This window comes from Quercus robur, chromosome 6 (genome assembly GCF_932294415.1).
Source record: "Quercus robur chromosome 6, dhQueRobu3.1, whole genome shotgun sequence".
NCBI lineage: Eukaryota > Viridiplantae > Streptophyta > Magnoliopsida > Fagales > Fagaceae > Quercus > Quercus robur.
In genome coordinates, this window is record NC_065539.1 from 11,124,539 (window position 1) to 11,149,809 (window position 25,271).

The window sequence follows — 25,271 nt, forward strand, 5'->3', positions numbered from 1 at the left end:
GAGAGGAAAGCCGATTCGTTGGGCGGAATAAGTAGAGGAAAGAAAGAGAACACTTACTTACTCTTACTGCTGATTTCATTCAAAAGCGAAAGAAGAAAGTTAGTCGACCAAAACATTTACTCACAATTTTAAGTAAATAGCAAACACATACATAACTACATATGAGCATGTGTGTGTGAATCTATTACAAAATCTTCAAGGTAATTTTGGGAAGGAATCTTAAGGCATTTAAACATAATTTTTCCTTTCAGTTAGAATTTATCTGACATTTGAATATTATAGAGAAGAGCAGAAAATGGAATAAAATTTATTTGTTCAAAGTTTTGTTGTCTATATTTTGGCTAGGGCAAAATTTCAGGTTTGTATTGTGGATAATTAACCTTTCGAAGTCATATATGTTTTGTTGATATTCTATTACTCCTTTCTATTTATATCACCCACATATTCTGTTTATCACATGAATTTCCATGTGCTGTTAATGATTAAAGACCTGAATTTTGTTAACTAAAACTTTGTTAGAGAAAAACATTACATCGCTAGGCGTGAATATGGAATTTTTTTTTTGGTTGCATTTTAGCTATACTTAAATATTTTCAAATTTTCCTATAAATTTTTTTTCAAATTTCAATATGTTGTTTCTTTACTCTTTGGGATATCTTCCACAAATTTAACTGATACTACTGGGAATCTGAAATATACATATTCTATGTAACAGTAAAAGCACTGTCGGCCTAGTGCAAATTTGAATGATTTCATATCGTAACACTAATGGAAAAGATTTATTGGTTACTGATGTATGGTTCATATCATTTTCGAAATTTGACCACTATCCTTAATTATTTGGATTTTGCCTTTTCAGATTTTTGGTTTGACTCTCACCAGAGCTGGGTTTGTCACCAATAACAGTGTGCCACATAAAGATCTATTGAAATGCTTACTTTCATTGTAAATTTAAGATTCTCTTGATAATCAAATTATATTCCAGTATTTGACGTTATAATAATAATAATAATAACAAGTCATTATGATGAAAGCCTGTTGCTAAAATCCTACTAAAGAGTATACACTGCAGATCATGATTTTGTTCGGAACTGCATCAATTCCAGTCTTGGTTTGGGTCTTTCCGCATAGTGAAATGAAAGTTTATTTCTTATTAAAGATGTAAAATGATATTCCCTATCTGCTACAGCATCTATTCCTAGTCCACAATTGAAACACAAATTGTTTTGAATGAATTATATCATTCTCACGAAAAGTAAAGTGCTGTATGTAACTCAATTAGTTAGAATTTTCTAGTATTTTCAACAGAGATATTTAGAATTTAAAATTTTCTAACTCTATTGTAACTATTAAATTATCAACAAAAGAAGAAGAAGAAAAAAAAAAGGTATTGTATATATTATATTTATATATTTAAGGTAACAAAATAGGTTTGACTGATAAAGATTATAAAAATTGTTTTATTTATTTATTTTTTTACTTCATCATCTAGTCTTTCACAATGTCGGCTTGAAACTTCTAGTTAGGGTTTCAACTTACCCAGAACGAACTTGTAGGTGCCTATCTTTTTCTTCTTGGACTTCTTGCTTCTCAAGTACTGTTGGGCGCCGGTCTGTTCCTCATTTTCTTCCAATTTCTCCTCCTTTTGAATCGATAGTGGGCAAACTTAAAACTACAACTATCTTCCACCTCCCATTTTGCCTACAACTCTAGCAATATTAGGCGCATTCCACATATGCGATCAAACGTCCAATATGTTTTTCCTTCCTCAATTCAGATTTTGCATGCTCCCTTCTCTTGTCTACCACAAAGTCGATTTGAAACTTTTAGTTAGGGTTTTAACTTATTTAGAAACAACTTTTCAGTGCCTATCTTCTTCTTCTTCTTGGTGTTCCTGATTGATACAAATTTATGGGTAGAACTCATTCTTGAAAATTGACTTATAAGGAGACGGTGTCCAAAAGCTTATATATATATATATATATATGGTTAAACTTACACTTAAATCATGTAGGACATAAGGATCATAACATTAATCCTCAAATTCTGTTGGCTCCACTTTTTTTTTCCATTATCTTTCTTCTCCTCTTGCATTACTAGTAGATAGAATCCACCTACTGCAAGTGTCTTCCATGTCTACCACAGTTGGGTATTTCACCTCCTGTTTCGCTTCCAGCTCCAGCAATGGGCACATTACACATGAGTGCTGAACATCCAATCCCTTTTCTGTCCTGTAATTCAATTTTTGTTCACTCCATCCTCTAGTCTACCAAAATGTTGAATTGAAACTTCTCATAAGAGTTTTCAACTCACTCAAAAATGACTTGCAAACTCCTTTTTTCCTCTTGCATTGGTAGTGGGTAGAACCCACAACTATAAGTGTCATTGAACTCTACGATAGTTTAGTATTCTACATCCAACTACAACACTGGGCACATTCCACATTGCAATTGAGTTTCCAATCTTGTGTCCTTTTCTTGATTTGAAGATCTGTTCATTACATCCTTGAGCCAACCACATTCTTAGCTTGAAACTTCTAGTTAGGGTTTCAACTAGGGGTGTGCCCCCTAACTCGCCAAAACCAACTTGATTTAACCCAACTTGCTAGGTTGGATTGGTTTTTAGGAGTTGGTGGGTTGGGTTGGGTTGTGAAATTTTTTTTAAAAAGTGGGTCGAGTTAGGTTTGAGTCATAAGATTCACAAATCTGCTTAACCCGACCCGACTCACCTATATTTAATATATATTTAAATTAAAAATATATATTTAAAAATATATTATACAATTTATTTATTTTTTTTACTTTTTTGTCCCTCTTCTTAAATAAAACTCAAACCCTAAGGTTTCCACATTTCAATCTCCTTCTTATCTCACATGTTGGCTTGAACTTTGAAGCACTATTAAAATTTAAAATAGTTCGTGGTGATGTTGTTCTAATGCTCAATTTAATAATAATAGTAGTAGTAGTAGTACCCAACCCAACCTAACCCGTGCACACCCCAAAAATTCATTGAGAAACTGCTTGTAAGTTTCTATTTTCTTCTTCTAGGTGTTTCTGCCCATTTGTGTTGGCTCAAGTTCCTCTTTTTCCTCCTCTTACTCCTTTTTCCCGCACTGACAATGGGTAAAAACCTCAAGTGCAAGTGTCTTCTACCTCTACCACATTTAAATATTGCACCTCTTGCTTTGCCTCCAGCTCTAGCAGTGGAACGTCCAATCCTTCCTCAATTTCAAATCTATTCGCTCCATCCTTTACGCTACCACAATGTTGGCTTGAAACTTTTAGTTTTGGGTTCATCTCACTTAGAAAAGACTTGTTGGTATCTATCTTCTTCGTCTTGGTATTCTTACTTATTAATTTTTGTTGGCTCCGGCTTATCTTCTTCTTCCTCTTTCTCCTCCTATTGCATCAACAATTGGTAGAACCCACAACCAATATTTTAAATCTCGATTAGTTCTAGCTTAACAATTGAAAATGTTTGCTTTGGAGCTTAGATCGGTGCAAAGGATCCCTTGTTCTATATCATTCCAAATGTTGGCCTAAATCAAGATTCCAGGAGAGATTTCACTGTTCCAGGAAAAATCAGTGTTTTACACTAAAACGAGTTTGTGGCAGACTGTCTCATTGTCTCTTGTCCTTTTACAAATCTCTCACACTTTTGTTTAGGTCCATTTAGGTTATATTGCTCTTTTCCATTATCTTCATCTCTACTCTCTTTTGGTAATCAAAGTCACCACAAGCCAACAATAATTGGATCTTGTTTCTTACATTAGCAGTGTTAGAGATATATTAGCCCATTAGTATAAGCCCAAGCCTAATTCTACTCTGTGTGCAAGCCAAATCTCTTACTTGTACGATAAGTCTATTAATCTAAGGTTTAGTCTACTATAGATACCCATGTTATGGTTCATTATAACACAGGTTTTGTACTACACTCTTATATAATAAAGATGTAGCCCTTAAGGGTTTTCTTCGCGGATGTAGGTCATAAGGCTGAACCACGTAACCGTCGTGTTCCTATTTTATGCTTCCCTCTTCCGCATCTATTCAAACATATTAAACATGGAATATATCATAACTAATATTTAACATGGTATCAGAGCCACCTTCTTGTGGCCATGGTTTTCTGTCCTTACAGTGTATTTAAAAGCAATCTTTGTCTTCCTCGATGTTTCTTTGCTGCGTTCATCTTCTTTGACTTCTCATTACTGCCATCAAAACTCTCCACTATAGTCATGCCATCGTTAGAAGTCACATTAACATTGCAAGACTATTGCCTTCCTCAAATCACCGTCATAGAGCCAAACTTCATTCAAGAGATGATCTTCTCAACTTAATCAATTCTCAAACTTTCGTCTTGAGTTTGAGAGAGGGTGTTAAAGATATATTAGCCCATTAGCATAGGCCCAAACCTAATTCTACTTTGTGTGCAAGCCAAATCTCTTACTTATACTAGAAGTCTATTAGTTTAGGGTTTAGTATACTATATATACTTATGTTATGGTTCATTGTAACACAGGTTTTGTACTACACTCTTATATAATAAAAATGTAACCCTAAAGGGTTTTTTCTGTAGACGTAGGTCGTAAGGCTAAACCATATAACCCTTGTATTCTTGTGTTCTTATTTTATGCTTCTCTCTTCTGCATCTATTCAAACATATTTAACATGGAATATATCGTAACTAATATTTAACAAGCAAATTAGTATAAGTTGATTTCTCAAAGGCGGGGCTTTTTTTTAGAAGGTAGAAAATGTATAGGCATGTATAAATCAATATAGAAGTAGGAGTCTTCTCCAACTAAATGTTGGAAACCTACCTGCCAAGCATGCAACAATTTCAACTTTTGTGTACTTTGGGCAGAGAAAATGACAAATACATCTCAAATTCAATACAAAATTAAAGTAAAAAAAAGGTTCTGCCGTTTATCCTAAAAAAAAATAGTAAAAAAAGGTTGGGCATTTTCTATGATTAAAATATTGAATTTACTTTATTTTTGGGTTCATGCATGGATAAGAAACATCGGACGGGGATACATCTAGAACTTGGTTTTCTTGGGTGGGTTTTATTTAAACTTTATTGTTTATTGCAATTTGGATGGTGTATAGTTGTTTAATTACAGAGAAAATGTGGGTGAATGAAAATGTTATTAGGAACACAATCTCTCCTTCAATGGGAGTATTTGTATGGCTGTAGACTTATATTATTGTTGCTTAGATTGTAAACGTATGAGGCAGAGTTAAGGGGGTGTCAAGGGGGGCCATGGCCCCATTTAGTTTTTGAAATTTTTCATTAATTTTCTTTTACATTTGGTAATAAATCTAAAAATTACACAAAAATATATTCACTGACCCCTTAAGAAAATTTTCTTACTCTGTCACGTCCCTATCAATACATCAGATATAAGCATTCATAATTTTGTGAATGTCTCTTCGTCGATTTCAAACTAGGACCAAGATCTCTTGATAGTTCATCAGCACTATCCGATTTCCCCACTTCAATCACTTCCTGATGGGCTCATCTAAACTCATTAGATATTGGTTCCTTTGCAATTAGGTTACAGTTGCCACAAATGGTTGCCCTCTTACCCTTTTTATAATAATAATAATAATAGAACAACAACAAGACTTAGTTTCAAAATTTTGGAGTTGTTTTTGAATTGTTAACAAATTAATTAGAATCGGCTCTTTTCCTTTATTCTATATTGTTTGAAATTATATTTTCTATTACTTTCTTAATTAATAAATATTATTCTATTACTTCTATTATTATTATTTTAATTTTAGAGTCTTCAACAAATAATAAGGGTTCGGTTAATGTGTATATTTAGAGTACACATTAATTATCCATTTTGAAATTTTTTTTATAGAAAATTAAAAAAACTATTAAAACAATGAATTACTTTTTTTATATTTTCATAAAAAATTTTCTAAAATAATTTACTAATAAATGTTTTAAAGACTGACGTTAATAAATCCCTAATAATAATAATAATAATAATAAATCCTTGTGTTAGGAAAGATGCATCGACCCTTTGTGTCAATGGATCCATACCTTTTTCGAACTGTGTAGTTGCCATTGTTTTAATTAGAAAATCATGGTCAAGAATCAAAAAAAGTCAAAGTCAAAAGCACCACAGCCACCAAACTCAAAGGAGGCCCCACCACTAGCCTTTGTCACAAAATAATTACGTTATTACTATTAATTTTTAGTCGAATATGTCAAATCAAAGCAATGATGGAGGCACCCAAAATGCTTGGCCTAAATCCACTCCAGTCCTCTCTCCATCTAGAATAAAATTCAAAATGGAAAATCTTCCAGAAAGTTGCTGCGTGGTTGCCTCCTCATACTAGGGAACCTTTTCTCGCCTGAAGTATATTAAATATTTAAAATAATTTTTTTTTTTTATGTTTATAATATTTTTATAATAAATTTTTAGATAATAATATTTTTTTTATTTTAACTGATGAGTAATAAATTAATTTTATAATAATAGCTTACTGTTTAAAATTATTGTGATAGCATTAGCCTTTAAATTAAATACAGTGATAATCATTTATTTATGTTTTATAGTACTTTTTTTTTTTTTTTTGAGCAATATGTTTTATAGTACTACAATAGAGAACAAAGGGAAATTGATTCTGTTGTGCTAGGCTGTAGTGCACGAGATTGAGCATTAACGTTCGTGGATCCGTAGTGGTTACTAGTTATTTTATTATAAAAATGCAACAAGAAGGTGCAATGGTCATTGTGCGATAGCGACAATGGCGGAAAGGCAGAGAATCTTCATGGTATCTTCGAATCCCAATCGTTTCAAGATCTTCTGTAATCATTCACTACGACTAGTTTTAATTTATTGCGCGGTTAATGCACCTATACTACTTTTTGTCTACGACTGTCATAGCTAGCCAAAGCTATACGTCTTGTTGATTTCCATAAAACTTCAATGAATCTATCAAGTATTTCATTGAACGTTTAAGCGTAAATAGTAATATGGTCGGCAGGGAGACAAAACCTCTGACCATAGCATTTCTACCACTAGGAATTTAAGACAAACATGTTCATGTCAGTCTCTCACAAGGAATTGACGATGTAATAAGAAGTCAGATGGCGTGCAAAATCTCGGCTCATGGAACTTGGAAGAGAGCATGTCATAGCAATAGAAAGTAGAAACCTTGGATTGAAAAGATTTAGTCTAGGTGAAAGTTATTGCAAGGTTTGAAGGAAAGCATCTTAGGTACTTGTTATTGCCTAGGTAACTGTGAGAGAGATTGTTACAATTCATTTTAGAAAAGTTTAGACATTACTTTTATGAAAAATGAAAAAAGTTGTTAAAGTATTAATTGTTTTTTTTTTTTTTTCCATAAAAACTTTCTTTAATTGGATTTTTAACCAGTACTTTAAGAACACCCATTAACATTTTCTTTTAAAATAATATCATTACATAATTTGAAGTAGAAGGTAGAAATTAATGACATGATTTTTTTGGGTAGAAAAAAAAAAAAAAAAATCATGTCATTAATTTCTACCTTCTACTTCAAATTATGTAATGATTTTCAATCATGACATGATTGAACAAATATAGTTGTACTCCAGTTCACATCAATTAGGAAAAAAAAAACTTATACTTTTGATTTGTAGTTTTTATTTTTTTGAAGTTTGTAACTTTATGCAATTGCTGAAACTGCACCTTAAATTAGGCTAACAAATAAGAAAGGGTAAACAAGTGATCTTGACATGACATATCTAAAGTCTAACCAGAGAAATCATCATATGAATGAAGCGATCATTATCATTTTATGAAGGTATATCGCTTGCTTTCAGAGACTAGTGTACAGCAAGTTAAATGCTTTCCTTATTGAAAGCGTTAGCCAATGGAATCTTTGGGCTTCTTTGGGGCCACGATTTTGGATACAGCTGATGGAAAATATTTCTCATTTCATAGTTCATATTAAATAATTATAAATTAAAAAATGTATTTATGTTATGTTATTTAAAATTTTAAATGATGTAATACAAAGTTAAATTTAAGAAATAAAATTTTATAGAGTAGTATAAATGTGATTTTTAAGATGAATTTTTTTTTCAAAATTTGGTAGTTGTTATAGAAAATGAGAAATTTGAAATCCTAACCAGAGACCATTAAGAAGTGTGAGTTATAAGGCTATTGACTGGAAAGCATTAGGTCTAATGTAAATGTGCAAATTTTGTGGTAGATCATGGGGAATATCAAAGAGTAATTGATTAGCATGGTGGGTGCTTCTCAACTACAACGTATATGGTTGCTTCAGTAATAGTGATTTCACAAATAATTACGCACGTCGTACGCTTGGTAATTCTCCATAGCTATATATATGGGTGGCCCACCACCAGGTTGGGTCATGTAAAACAAAGTTTCGCCTAGGAAACTTTTTTTTAGAGAAATAAACTTGTATAAACAGAAAAGCAAAAAAATGAAGGTCGGTTAGAAAATTTTTATGCTCAATCTGTTTCCCTTTAGTTGCTGAACTTGGATATATAAACTGGATGGTTTGGATGTTGAGTTGGTCACTAGTAGTTTCTAGAATTAATTTTCCACCATTAGTTTCATTTGCCACCTTTTTAATGGTGCCCTATTTATGTATTCACATTCACATCAATAAAGTTACGAACCCCACTCGTTCTAGGATGAATAAAAATCCGAAGCCATATATAATAATTTTGATTCCATAAATAGAGGGTAGATTATAAATGCAAACTTTTATTTATTTTCCTTGACACAACCAAGGCCATTAATACAGGAATGAGAAACAGACTGAACGTGCATGGAATGAGAAATTATATATATATGCATGAACATGCAGGAAGTCTAGGACATTAGTAGCCTTAGTTTTGAATGGAATGCCCAGCACCAGGGCTGTGACCTGGAGCTGTGGGTCTGAAGTCATCGACGCCACGATTGGGAGGAGGAGGCAGCTGAGATTCTCTGACGGTTGGTGGTGTAGGAGTAGACTCGCTAGTAATCTCTTCGTTTGATTTGTCATCACCATGCAACACATCGCCATGAATGATAGATTCTGTTTCATAGATTTTAGTTTGAGTTTGGAGGGTTTGGGATTCATTACTCTTCTTCCCTTCACGCAAATGCCTTCCCTCGATGGACTGAATTTGTTGGGAGAGAATGAAAACCAGGAAAAGAAAAGCAGAGATTAACTTGCTTTGGGCCATTTTGGTTTAGACTTGAGAGAGATTGAGAAGAGGGAGTTTTAATTAAATCAGCTAAGCAAGAGCAAAGAAGTTTCCTTGAGCTTAAAACAGCTAGTCAAGTAACTTGCTTAGTGCTTTAGAATCAGCTAAGTAAGCAAGAAATTTTCTTAGATCTTGACTCAACTAAGCATGTGTTGCATAAGCCCTTCCACCTGAGGATGTATTTATAGAAATGCCAGTCCATGTTGGAAGGGGCGGCGCTATTCTATATTCAAGGGGTTCAAATGAATTCCCTGACTTCCAAAAAAAAAAAAATTATATATATAAAATAATTATTTATTTTTGTTAGTTTAATACTTTAATTTATTTTTAAAAATATTTTTATACATCCTGACTTAAATTTTGCATATCTTTATTACAAGTATTTCTAACTCTAAAAATAAAGAGTAAGTGTTTGTGAATTGTAAGTATCACTCTTTTTTATAAATTTATATAATGTGTGTGAGTATGTCTAATATTGATAGTGTGTATTACTTTTTGTTATAATGCTATTTGTGTGAATTATGATGTGTGTGGACATTTGTGTGTACAATATAAATTTATATAATTTAATAATTAGGAAATAGAGATGATTTGTTACATATGTGTGTATTGTTATCATGTTATAATAACTTTTTTTTTTATATAAAATTAGTGAAATTTAAGAAAAAAATTGTAAAGTTAGTGATTATCCAAGCATTTGGCTCGTTAAGTAGACACAAAGTGTATAAGTTTATATATGAAGGAGTGTGGTTGTGTGACTCAATAATTAATACAAAGCTAATGAGTTTAGTTTAGTTATTTAGTTTAAAATATTTTATAAAAACAATAACAAATAGATAATAACAACTGCATAAAAATAAAAATGTTAGATAGATTTAACAAAATAAAATAGTCATAGCTTTATAGTCATAGCTACCCACATTGGGCATAGATACTCATAATGAACTATCATATAACAATTTAAAATTTGAAAACTTGTAGAAGAAAATTATAAAACTTCATGTATTAATTTTATTTTATCGATAATTCAATATATTCAAGTTCTTTTTTATTAAAATTTTTTAATGACCCCCTAAACAAAATTCATGGAGCCGCCACTATATGTTGGAATTCCATACCAGTGGGAAACGTTTTTTAAGTTATAATTAATATAAATTTCAAATCTTTCTCTCATATGGCTAGATTGTATATTGCATACCTTAGGTTAGGATGTCCTGTCAAAAGTGTGCATGGCCCCGTGCAAACCGTTCATTTGCACTCATTTTAACAATACAAGTGTAGTACAGAGCTAGCAGAACATCCAAGGATAATTCTCATGGATACCAATATTATAGGGTTTAATTTCTCTACTTTATAAATAAGGTAATGATTGTTAAAGCAGTTGAGCCGGTATTTGTATAGTCAAGTGTCACGCATCCTTTTTAAGGTGATTTGTTTAGGTCAAATTCTCTTATTTACACTGATCAAAAAATTTATTAAAAAAAAGAAGAATAAAAAAAAAATGCAATATTTATAACCTGGTGTGTGCAAAAATTGTTTTGAAGTCTTGTTTATTAATAAGATCAAAGTTTTGCATGGTAATATTAATTCATCTTATTTTCTACATATTTATACCATCATTTCTCACATAAAACACCTTAATTTATGCTCTTAGTATATTCCTTGACAAAACCCATATATAATCACTAAAACTTTTGTGGATGGCAAGTTGGGTGTTAGCCCCCACTATTCTCGTTTTAAACAAAAAATGTGCGTGCTTCACTCAAGATGTTAAGATTTTTAGCGAGACAAGGTCAGCTTTCCAGCCACATACATGCCTCCGAACTCTGATGAACCCCATTATATATTTTTGTACTTTGCAGACTTTTAATTCCCAATCTAGCGGCTCGACTTTCTTTGACTCTTCGATCACATGAGTCGGCACATGGCTTAATACAACTAACCCTATTTGTTAGGTTTTAGAAAGAGCCTCCTTTCACAAGAGGGAAGCATGTGCAGACACAAAGTGCAGAACTCACACTATTGGGACCCGACTGATACACCACAGTCTAAAACAATTCCTATATATGTACTATACAAAAGCCAAATCCTGAGAAGCTTAGTAAAATAAACTGTTGTAGGTGGCTATACTACAAGAAATTTGGTCTTTAGCGACGGCATATAGTCGTCACTAATGCTTTAAATGATGTCGTCGCTAACTTTCGTTAAACGAATTTGGTTACAAAAAAGTTTTTTAGCGATGATATTAATGTCGTCGCAAATACAATACTATTAACGACAACAAAGTTGTTGCTAATAGTGACAGTTGTCGTCATAAATAACTCGAGACCCCAAGATGAAATGTCGTCGCTACTATCTCATTAGTAGTGACAAATTTTTTTGTCGTCGCTAATAGATTATTATTAATGACGACATGTTTGTGGTCATTGATATATTTTTACTAGCGACAACGCTTGTTGTCATCACAGATAACGATATATAAGTGACCACAAACATGTCATCACTAAAAATTTCATATTAGCGATGATATTGTTTGTCATCACTAATGATATGATAAAATATTAATGATATGATAAAATATTAGTGATGACAATGTCGTCGCTAATAATATTTTACATTTTTTTTTCTTTAAAATTTTACATTCTGAAATTTACATGGGTACCTAATGAGAAATAAAAAAAAATCATAAACCACAATCCCACACATCACAAATCTTCAATCACAAATACTCATGTAAGCTTAACAATGGCTCAATCAATAACTACTAATAAGGAAAAACAATACCCAAGTTCAATATCATATACATAATTTAAATTCAAATCTACCATCTCAAATACAAATCAAATAATAATAAATTCTTCAAGAAGATATACAACCAAGCTTGCAATGAAATGTATCTCCCCTCAAAATCACCAATAGCCCAAGGCATGCGACATTTTAACCTGAAATAAAAGAATAAACAAATGTAAAGGTCAACTAAAGTAAATGACAAAAATGCATACAAAATAGTTTTAATATCCAAATAAAACTTTAACATTTTTATTTTTCAAAAATACCATAGCTAAGAAGATATGAAATCTTTATGTATTTAACAAAACTTAACTTGCATCAAAACTCAACTTAATCTTCATCCCAAAGATCTCCAATAGATTCATCATTGCTAGATAAATCTTTTTCCTGATTTGAGCTTAAAACATCATCATCACTATATATTTCTTCTTCATGGTTGGAGTTTGTATCTCATTCCTCATTAGACAAGTCATCATTGATGAACATACTTTCATCAAGTTGTACATATATATCATCAACAACTATTAAGGCCCCCAAATTTATTGCTGTCACATCATCTCTACGTAACAGAGTTGAGTCTTCATCATTTTCTTGTTGAATTATTACATTAACCCTAATAAATTCACTTTCTTGATATACCTCATCACAATTATCTTCTTTATTTTGTTCATGCATCCAACTTTATTTTATCCATTTTTATGTTCCTATCATAATTTCAACAAACACTTTTTTACTTGAGAAGAAGTGGGTCAATGAGTTAAACAAGTTCTCTAACAATTGAATTTAGTAAGTTATTCTAGAGAATTTTCCATCATTCAAGTATTATCAACAAGAGAGTTTACATGCATTAATATTTCATGTTGTAACAATTAAAACAACTAATAAGATTATTAAAAAGCTAAATGATAGTTCATAGATGCAATAGAAGTGAACTACTTACCAAGTATAACCCAACTTTCTTCACAAGGTTGCTACTTCTTGTAAACTAGCCCGCTTTATAGGAATACCAGCAATAGCTTTGAGTTGAATACAAATCCAAGCATCAAATGAAAAAGTGGGACAAAATAAAGGATAGAGAACTCTATGGTAGCTCCAAGAACCCAACAGTAAGTTAAAAATATAATATTTTTTAAAAGAAAAATTAAAATAATAAATGATCAAATGACTAAGCAATGAGAAGTGAAAATGAATGATGAAGTTTGGAATTTTTGGACCACAAGATTTTCAATTCAGACATACCCATTATTAAAAAAAAAAATGTCAAGGTAAATAAGCCAATGCCAAGCATCATAAGGTCTTATAATAACTACTGAGTATCCCAACCCCAGCGCATACGTGGATTTCAAACAAATTAAAATAAAATTATATACTAGTTACTATACAATGCTCTAGTTAATTAATTTATTTGAGACTTTCGATTATATTTTACACATCTAGGAACAAAGTTGTAACACCATAAAAATGACTTATTTTATAGAATTAATACACATGTAGTAACAAAGTTTTAACACCATGAAAATGATTTCTTTAATAAAATTAATTTTGAGAGAAACATGATCATACCAAATTGAGATAGTCAAGATGAAGGTAACGGCAAGAATGAGATTTAGCTATAGCTGAAAAATGGTGCAGATGTCAATGCCAAGCTCTTATAATGTATAAATTTCATAAAAAAAAAAATAAAAAATAAATAATGTATAAATTTTGAGCTTATAATCCCCTGCAATATTAGTATGTCACTATTTTAGATCCTCATGTAAGTGTGAATTAATTAGGGGAATCCATATAAAAAGAGGATGTATCCAATTACTACCTTAATAGTGCACACAAAGACAATTGGAAGAGTACTGCCCAGGTCAGCTATGGAATGCTTTTCCTGCCAATAGTCAAACTATATATTTATTGTTAGGTGCATCATAGCACCATGGGTCCAGCCCACACCTTATCAAAGCTCTAAATGAGCTTGTCTTGCAAGCTTGTAGAAAAGTCAGCCTTCATTAAATGAGACATGACTTGAGGTGGGACACGTTGGTTTTTGGCTGAAGCAAACAAAGGCCACTTGGCCAGAGTGTGAGAAGAAACACACTGTGAGAGAGAGAGAGCTGAAGTATTGTGAGTTCCACAGAGCAAGCAAGAAACACATAGAGATATTCAGCCATTTGAGGTGCAGTCTGAATGAAGAAATATAGAGATACACAGTGAGAATATGAGAGAGTGAAAAAGAAAAATGTGACATTTTTCTTTGCTCAAGCTACACACATAAGGAAGAAAAATTGGTAGAGTTTTCTTGGAGTTTTTGAGTGCTACAATTAGGGAGAGTGAGAGTATTCAAAGGAAGATTTGGCTATTGATTTTGTGGTGAGATTGTATTTATCCTTGAGATTATTTGTCATATATCCAATTTATTGTGGACTCAAGTTTAGCACAAACTTGAGAGTTGTAATTTCTATTTCACAATGAATATTTTTCAGAGTTGTCCCGTGATTTTTCCCTCCACACTAGGGTATTTCACGTAAAATTTGGTATTCTTTGGTGGATGTGTTTATGTGGTATTTGCTAGAATTTTTTTTGTTTCCATAATATTGCTATTACTTAATAGTCACTCATTTTCACACATAGACATTAAGGGGATTTAAAAAATTTTCCCCAACATTTACATTAAGGGTTTTAGATAGTACAAAGGCAGAAACTTTAGTCAAAAAATTGTGCCTTTTTTTATAAATAGTTATCAAATTCTGGAGTTTCTTGAAATTTCCACACAGTGATGAATACAAACACATTTTAAAGGACCCAAACACGTTTTAAATGACCCTGTCAAACAACTTTTTTTTCTTTTTTTTGGGGTGCAATTGTCAAATATATAAGCAATTGTTTTTTCAGAGTCAATGAAATATATAAGCAGAAGGATTCAGTGACTTGTCTAGGCTTAAGTTGGAATGAAGCACATATTCGTAGTACCATAAGCATTAATTACCAAAAAAAAAAAAAAAACCATTAGCAATTAAGACATGTAGTACGGTAGCTAAATCCCAACTCTATCTTTGATTTATTATATTATATATTTATTAATTTAATGACAAAAACAAAACAAAAAAAGAAAAGTCATACCTAAGGTCCCACTGATTGGAGCAAACTTTAATATGAAATTTGTAAAAAAATTGAAAAGCGAGCCAACATTACTAACACTAATACGAACAAGAAGTGAAGGAAAAAAAAAATGAAAACACAAATGAGAGAAGAGAGAAGAGAGAATAAGACAATACCTGGAAAGTGGCTAAGAGATGGTCAGCGGCAGTGGATCTACAGGTTCTGCAGGTGTTAAAGAGATGGTTCGCAGTAGGCCTACAGGTTCAGTGGGTGTGTGAGAGGGATGGAGAGAGATGATGAGTGATAAGTGGGTAATTGGGTACTGATCGAGAAAGAGTTGGAGATCATGGCTCATGGGACTTTAATTCAATTACTTTATTATTATTATTTTTATTTACATTTCATGAGTTATTGTGACAAAAAAAAACTATATCTTGTGACATTAACTTGTCACAATAGGCCATCTTTTTTTTTTTTTTTTGAGGAACTATCACAATAGGCCATCTATTGTGAGAGACTTAGGTTGCCTTTGTTAAAACACAATATTGTGACAAACTATTTTGTTTAGTCACAATATAGTTTTATATTTTACTAATAAAATTTTTGGTGGAGATACAATAATTTATAAATTGACAAAATTGTCCAAACTAATAAATTTTATTTTACTCTTGAAAATAACTTAAAATTTAAAAAACCAAGAAACCTCTAAAATACCCCGAAACTACTCAAATGAAAAAAAAAAAAAAAAAAAAAATTGGAACAACCAAAATGACTAAAATGTACTGCGAATGTCTAAAATACCCCTAAAACCTTCAAAATGACCACAATACCCCCAAATTTTTTTAAATGACCAAAAAAACCCAAAATCACTAAAATGACCAAAATACTACCAAAATTTCTAAAATGACCCAAAATACTCTTGAAATTTCTAAAATGACCAAAATACCCCTAAACCTCTAAAAGGACCAAAATACTCCTGAAACATAAAAAATAATCAAAATACCTCCGAAACCTCTAAAATAAGCAAAAATACATTGAAACTTCTAAATACCTCAAAACCACTAAAATGACCAAAATACCCTTGGAACCACAAAAATGACTAAAATGTACTGTGAATGTAAAAAAAAACTCCTAAAACCTCCAAAATGACCAAAATACTCTGGAAACAACTAGAATGACCAAAATGCACACAAAACTACTAGAATACCCCTAAACCTAAAAATTTACTAAAATAACCTCAAAACCTCTAAAATATCCAAAATACCCTAAAACCTCTAAAGTGACAAAAATGCCACTGAATCCTCTAAAATGAAAATTTTGGCCTTTTAAGAGTTTAAGGAGTATTTTGTTCATTTTAGTAAATTTTGGTCATTTTAGATATTTCAAGGTTTCAGGGTATTTCAGTCATTTTAAAGATTTCGAGAGTTTTTTTTTTTTTTTTTTGGTGTTAGTTTAGAGGTTTTAGGGTATTTTTAGTTATTTTAGATATTTCACGGGTATTTTTAGTCATTTTAGAGATATCAAGAGTATTTTGGTTATTTTAGAGGTTTGGGGGTATTTGGGTCATTTTAGATATTTTGAGAGTATTTTGGTCATTCTAGTTGTTTTGGGGGTATTTTGATCATTTTAGAATATACTTACATAGCCTTGGGGGCATATGTCTCATTATATCTTACATGCATCAAGAATAAGATGTGTTTAGATTGATGGTTTTGATTTTAGAGGAAAAAAACAAAAATAACTTTAGTTTGAAAACCATTTGAAGACCCCACAATTAGTAAGGGTTAAAGTCAAGATAAATTGGAAATCTCATGTTTGATCCAAGGGAGAACCTACTAGTATCTTCCCTTCAAAAATGAATTTTTGAAAATTAGTATTTTTTATGGAAAATATAATTTTAAAGGTAGTGCTTTGAACTAATACTTCTATCACTCCAATATGTGATTCAAGGGAAAACATAACTTTAAAGGAAGTAATTTGGGGAACATAATTTCAATCGGATGGTTAAATTATGAGAACAAGGATAACTGAATCTTCATAAGACCACATGGCATGTGACCATCATGCTCCAATTCATATTCAAATCTTGATCATTGGATTTCAAGAGTATGATGGTGGCAAATTGATGTTGGTGAAATTTGAGACCAATTGGATGGTCAGATTGAGATAACAGAGCCATACAAGTATGCAACACATGTCCATCATGCGCCATAATTAGATCTAGAATTTGATCATTGGATTTGAAAAGTGTAATGAAAGGTTAATTCTAGCAAATTATGGTCATAATCGAACAGTTGGATTTAGAGAAAGGTGCGGTCAAAGTTTAGTTAAAGTTGGTCAAACTTGGTCAAACTTGGTCAAACTTAATAGATGGTCTTGAGACTGTTGGAAATTTTGACAGTATTTTGGTCATTTTAGAGGTTTGGGGAACATAATTTTAATCGGATGGTTAAATTATGAGAACAAAGATAACTGAATCCTCATGGGGGCATGTGACCATCATGCTCCAATTCATATTCAAATCTTGATCAATGTATTTCAAGAGTATGGTGACATATTGGTGTTGATAAAATTTGAGAACAATTTGATGGTCAGATTGAGAGAACATAATCATACAAGTACACAACATATATCCATCACGCGCCATACTTAGATTTGAAATCTAACCGTTGGATTCGAAGAGTGCAATGAAAGGTTAATTCTAGTAAATTATGGTCACAATCAAATGGTTGGATTTAGAAAAATGTGTGGTCAAAGTTTAGTTAAAGTTTGTCAAACCCGGTCAAACTAAATAGATGGTCACGAGACCACTGGACTTAGTGAAATTCATATTCGAATCTTAATCATTGGGATTGTAGAGTATGGTGATATATTGGTGTTGGTGAAATTTGAGAACAATTAGATGGTAGATTGAGAGGTTATAGCCATATAGGTACACAACACATGTCCATCACAAGCCATCCTTAGATTTGAAATCTAACCGTTGGATTAGAAGAGTGCAATGAAAGGTTAATTCTAGTAAATTATGGTCACAATCAAACAGTTGGATTTAGAGAAATGCACGGTCAAAGTTTAGTTAAAGTTGGTCAAACCTGGTCAAACTTTATAGATGGTCCCGATACCACTGGACTTGGTGAAATTCATATTCAAATCTTGATCATTAGGATTGAAGAGTATGGTGACATGTTGATGTTGATGAAATTTGAGAACAATTGGATGGTCAAATTGAGAGATCATAGCCATAAATGTACACAACATATGTTCATCACATGCCATCCTTAGATTTGAAATCTAACCGGTGGATTCAAAGAGTGTAATGAAAGGTTAATTCTAGTAAATTATAATCACAATCAAACAGCTGGATTTAGAGAAAGAGGCAATAAAAGTTTAGTTAAAGTTGGTCAAACCCGATTAAACTTAATAGATGGTCCTGTGACCACTGGACTTGGTGAAATTTATATTCAAATCTTGATCATTAAGATTGAAGAGTATGGTGACATATTGGTGTTGGTGAAATTTGAGACCAATTGAATGGTCAGATTGAGATAACATAGCCATACAGATACATAATACATATCCATCTCACGCCATACTTAGATTTGAAATCTAACCGTTGGATTTGAAGAGTGCAATGAAAGGTTAATTCTAGTAAATTATGGCCACAATCAAACAGTTGGATTTAGAAAAATGTGCGGTCAAAGTTTAGTTAAAGTTGGTTAAACCCGGTCAAACTAAATAGATGGTCCCGAGACCACTGAACTTAGTGAAATTCATATTCGAATCTTAATCATTGGGATTGTAGAGTATGGTGACATATTGGTGTTGGTGAATTTGAGAACAATTAGATGGTAGATTGAGAGATTATAGCCATATAGGTACACAACACATGTTCATCACACACCATCCTTAGATTTGAAATTTAACTATTGGATTCGAAGAGTGCAATGAAAGGTTAATTTTAGTAAATTATGGTCACAATCAAACGGTTGGATTTAGAGAAATGCACGGTCAAAGTTTAGTTAAAGTTGGTCAAACCTGGTCAAACTTAATAGATGGTCCCAATACCACTGGACTTGGTGAAATTCATATTCAAATCTTGATCATTAGGATTAAAGAGTATGGTGACATATTGATGTTGATGAAATTTAAGAACAATTGGATGGTCAGATTGAGAGATCATAGCCATAAATGTACACAACATATGTTCATCACACGCCATCCTTAGATTTGAAATCTAACCGTTGAATTCAAAGAGTGTAATGAAAGGTTAATTCTAGTAAATTATAATCACAATCAAACGGCTGGATTTAGAGAAAAATGCGGTCAAAGTTTAGTTAAATTTGGTCAAACCCGGTTAAACTTAATAGATGGTTCTATGACCACTGGACTTGGTGAAATTTATATTCAAATCTTGATCATTAGGATTGAAGAGTATGATGACATATTGGTGTTGGTGAAATTTGAGACCAATTGAATGGTCAGATTAAGAGAACATAGCCATACAGATACACAACACATATCCATCTCACGCCATACTTAGATTTGAAATCTAACCGTTGGACTTGAAGAGTGTAATGAAAGGTTAATTCTAGTAAATTATGGTCACAATCAAACTATTAGATTTATAAAAAGGCATAGTTAAAGTTGGTCAAACTCAATCAAACTTAATAGATAGTCTCGAAACTACTAGACTTTGTGAAATTAGGTTTAGTGGGAAGGTTTTCAGTGGATTATTGGGTATTGGAGTAGTTGTTAGAAAATGTTAATAAAGAAATAATTTTGAAAATGATGAACATCTTGTTAACATTGACTTAGATAAAATTGATTAGGCAAAATGATGAAAAAATTTATTATTTTGGCTCATATATCATTTATTATCACTTCTGATTTTAATTAATATGAATATGTATGTTATAAATATATTTTAATTTGATTTATTTACTTACTTTTGGTAAATATCATTACATAATTGATGATTGAATTGGTTATTAGTTGAATATATTATGAATTTATAATGAATATACCTTTCATATATTTATAATGAATTTATTAGTTTGGTAAATATTGACTAATACCTTTCTTATGACACATGATATAGAAAAATAAAAAATTGATTCACGATACGATTCACATTTTGATAACTATGAGAATTAGTTAGTATTTTGAGTGGAATCAGAACTTAATTTTTATTATTTTTATCGACTTCAAGTTTCAAATGGGCAACATTATGATTTGAGAGTATATTGAAGCAACAAGCCCTCCGTTGTCTCATATTTTCTTCTTCTTTTTTTAACAGATTTGAAAGTTTTAAATTGCTTTGAAGGCTTCAAGTTTATTTTGGTCATTATATAAGTTTAGGGGTATTTTGGTCATTTTGACGAGGTTAATGGTATTTTAATCATTTCAAACATTTTAAAGGAATTTATGTCATTTTAAATATTTTAAGAGGCATTTGGAGGATTTGATTAAAAAAAAATCATATTATATCAAAATTGTTTTGGCCACATATTAGTGATGACAATCTTTGTCTTCATTAAAAGATCCCTTATAGCGACGACTTAATTCGTTGCTAATATAAAATTTGCTTCCCTCCAATAATTCCCACCACTTTTTAAGAGTGAAAATTTTACCCTCCATTATATTTAGGTAGATATATTTGCAATGACATGTTGTGTCATCGCTAATAGCCTTCTAATAGCGACCACCAATGTGTCATCACTGATAAATAAAGCATATATATAACATATTTACTATGAATTTTTGGCCACATAACTGTGACAAAACATAAGGTCGTCACTAAAGATTATTATTAGCGATGATAGATGTCGTCGTTAAAATAAACTTTATTTTAGCAGCGTAAATGTCGTCACAACAAAATTTATTGTCGTTGCTAAAAGTTTCCCTCCATTTTCCAAAAGTGAATAAAATTCCCTCCATGGCGTTAGCGACGACTTATTAGTGACTACCTTAGTGTTGTCGCTGCAATACACTTATTAGCGATGACCATATATTTTCGTCACTAATGTATGCCTAATAGTGACGATTTTTTGGTCGTCGCTAAAACATTGGTCGCAAAAGACCAAAATTCTTGTAGCTAATGGCTTGAATATTAACTTAATCTTTCCCCACTAGCCAGTAGCCGACTTTTTAGTTTATATATTAACGTTCTTGGATTTTGTTTTCTCTTCAAGTTGTAGCATTTGTTAATTAATAGAGTTTTTGGGGTGTATTTAGAATTTGGATTTTGTGAAAGTCCTTTTTGGGTTATTGTTTTTTTTTTTTTTTAATAGTGAAATTTCACTTAGACACCGTCCACGGATGTTGAGTGTGATTTTTGATTTATTTGTCCATATTTATTTCTTCTAAACTCATTATAATGAGTTACACTCACCATAGATTAATTAGTATTAAAGTTTGCGGTACCTAGCTAGGAATAAACATTAGGGTCTTAGCTAATGAAATCTAAAAAGTGTTGGGCTTTGTGGAGTGTAATTGTATTTAATTCAGTTTTGTGTTATTTTTTAGAGAAAAAATTGTATTATCGCATCTTGTATTTTTTTTCCTTGTGAATAGTGAAATCCTTGCAACTCTGTAGACGTAAGCAAATTACCGAACTATATAAATACTGTCTTGTGTGATTTTTTTTTTGTGCATATTTTTTCTCTGTTTTTGCATCTTATAGATCAAAGAATTTCGTATTTATTCCTTTCAAAAAGGTTCCCCAAGTATGTGGTGCTTTTGTTAATAAAATTTCAAGTAATGCCAGGGACACCATCTTTTTCACAATTTGTTACAAATTAGCATATTGTGATTGGAGCAACATTATTTTCATCATAGCTCATCACTAATTAATATTATTTTGATTATGTCATATTAAATGATATCAACAATTGTGGAAAAAGTGGGTTCCAATTAGTTCAACAAGTAAAGTTTCTGATAATTGAATAAGAAATTTAGGATTTAATCCCTGTCTATACCAAAAACTGATTAGTGTCTTGGTCTAATTGAAATTCTCTAAAAAAAAAAATTGTGGAAAAAATAATCCGAAAAAAAAAATTGTATCCTTATTCTAAAAGTTGTACCTTAAAATTCTCTTTTTAAAAGGCTAAGTAATGAATGACTAATTTAAAATTGCGAGACCAGCCAACTTTCTTAAAAGAGGAAGAAAACGTTAAACCTCAACCGTGCACTTAGAGCAGAGAAACCAGAAAGATTTTCATAGTGGCTTGACCGCTTGACCGTATTTCAATTCCAACCTTTAATTTAAATTCTAACCAGCCAACTATATAAGTACTCCCGATGTTTGTGAGAAAGGAAAAGGAGTATAGATTCCAGAGAAACCAATTTTTGGGGATTCTTTAGTAATTATCTTCTGTAGTTGTGCTTTTCTTTTTGGTTGTCAGTTGTCTTGTGCTGTATATATATGTAAGGAATATTTATCTTTAGGCCGGCCCAATGTTTTCTGATTTTTTGGATGGTGTAGTGCATCTACCAAATCTTGTAATATTGAGGTATTATCTATATATATATATATATATATATATAAAACCGAAGCCTCTGCTGGCACCACAATTTTCCACGTCAACACAATATTTAAAAAATAAAAAATAAAAATAAAAACATTATAACACCTTAAAACCCTAGCAACCTTACCCCTCTCTCAAGTTAAGAAATATAAAGCCACAGTTTCTGCTTCCACGTCAGTACAATATTTAAAAAATAAAAAATAAAAATAAAAACATTATAATACCTCAAAACCCTAGCAACCTTACCCCTCTCTCAAGTTAAGAAATATAAAGCCACAGTTTCTGCAAACTCTCTCTCTCCAAACGTAAAAATTCAACCCCTTTAATTTCTCTTTATATTTTTGAGGCTTATATAGAGTAATAGTGAGTTATGCTGATTTTGTTTTTTTTGTGTGTGTGTATAGATGGTCATAATACTCCGGTATTCCAAGAGAAGTTTGTGTTTTTGTTAATTGAAGGCTTTAGAGAGATAAGTGTTGCAATTTGGAACAGCAGTACAAAAGACGATTTCATTGGCAGCGGAAAGTAATTACTTTGTCTCATATTTTTGTTTTTTGAATTGATTTTGTGTGCTTTTTAGACCCTTTTGGATCAATTTTGTTAATTGTGTGTTTTTTTTTTTTTTTTTTTTTTTTGGATAGGGTCCAATTGGGGAAGGTTCTTTTAAAGGGTTACGACGACCGCAATTGGTGTCTGTATACTAATAGTAGGGGGTAAGTGCTATAAATTACTAACCATTTTAAGTGTATAATCTGTTTCTAAAATTATTTATAATATTTTGTCCTCCAAAAATTTTATCTCTTTAATTTTAGTATATTGTATTTCTTAAGCTATAGACAGATTTTCTTTGTTTCTTATTTTCAATAATAAATCATTTTATTGCAATACCGGTAATTGTTTGAGAAATCCAATATGTTCATATCTCTATAAAATAGAGAATAGTAGAAACCAATTTTATTACAACTACTTAAATTGAGTTGACTTAATTCCGTACAATTACAAAGTATAGCATGATAGATAATTAAATTAATTGTTGTAATTTTTATTTTCTTTCCATGTTTTAAATTTCCATGTTTTTATTGTTGATGAGAAATTAAGAGTCAGTTGCACAATATGTGTAAATTCTTCAGAAGACTACTTTAAATAGTAAGTCAATGTGTCTCTTACATTTAGGTATTAGTTAGAATTATTTTCAAATGATTGTACCAATAAAAGTAAATGTGTATAAATTTTGTTTAACTATCCCGTGCATCGCACGGGTTAACCATTCCTAACCCCAAATGCAATGAGAAGCAAAAACTTGGGGATACACATTCCACTCTTGGGATATGTGAAAAGGTAGTGAAATAAATTTTAGAATGTAATACGATACAATAATCTTATCAGGACTAAGATACATGACCTGTAAGAATAGGTTGGCTTTACGACATGTTTAGGCATAATGGGCTCAAGTGTATAGCTAACATCTCCTCTCAAACACAGTGTAGTAAATCTAAAAAAGTTTGAGTTTGGACAGAAGTGTAAGACTTGATAGGCCAAAAACGTATTGACCCATTGTGATAAATTAATTGATTAATTAGTCAAGTTAATTAATTAATCCAATTAACATGCAAAACGCGTGGTAGCATAAACAAATCACCAACCCAATTAATATGCAGCAGAAAATAAAGTTGACAGATGGAGAAAACTTACATGGCAAAAACCCCACTGGGTGAATTTAAGGTCATCACTCCCGATAATCCACTATTATCACAATAAGCAGTTACAAGTAAAGGAATCCCAATACCTTATACCAACCTACAGTTGAACTCTTACCCCAATACACAATTGAACTTGTTCTGTAGTAACAATCTCTCATTTTCAATGCATGGCTCCCAGTACGTGACTAACCAATCGATGCACGGATCCTAATACGCAGCTTACTCCTTTGCACGAATCCCAGTACGTGACTAACTCCATAGCAACCCTTTGATTGTTGTAGTTGATTTGCAGCAGCTTCACATAGAAATACCAATAAGATCTTCAATATTGGTGCAAGAGACTTTAGTTGGTTACAGAATCCAAAGGCGTACAAGAAACGCAACAAGAACTCTTTCTTCTATAGGAGGAGGCTAGGGTTTCAAAAAAAAAACCTTATGAAGCTCCCTAGGGTTAGATTTTTCTTTTTCTACCTCCTTTAAATAGGAGCTTAATGGGCTATCCTATTCCAAATAGATTTACACAAACCTTGAGCTTTCCTAGTCCAATAAGAATTATACAAACCCATAAACAAATAGCCTTTTAGAATAAAAACGTTGCTATAAACAAATAATTTTTTAGAATAAAAATATTACTGACTATAGTTTGAATCCCATAAGCTCGATAGATTGAGACATGTGTCGAGCTTTAATGAATCTCGACAGATCGAGCTTCTGTCAAGGAGCTATCAAGACCTGCAGATTGCACTTTTCTTGAGCAGTCAATTTGGTTCCTACATTTTAGTAGCAGTCAATTTGATTCATGTTATTTTCAACTTTTAGTCAATTTAGTCCCTACCATTGACTCACTAAAGGATGCTTACGTGACAAACAGTCTGGCTTGTTGGCGCACATGTGGCTAACATAATAAAATAAAATCAATTAATTAAATATTATAAAAGCC

At 31.6% G+C, this 25,271-nt stretch overlaps 1 protein-coding gene across 1 annotated transcript; it reads right to left on the reverse strand.

Moving 5' to 3' along the window:
- Window positions 1-8,865: 8,865 nt before the first annotated feature.
- On the reverse strand, window positions 8,866-9,207 carry LOC126689846 (precursor of CEP3-like). Its single transcript, XM_050385018.1, has one exon. It carries the CDS (start codon window positions 9,205-9,207, stop codon window positions 8,866-8,868), a length of 342 nt encoding a protein of 113 aa, XP_050240975.1.
- Between the last annotated feature and the right edge of the window lie 16,064 nt (window positions 9,208-25,271).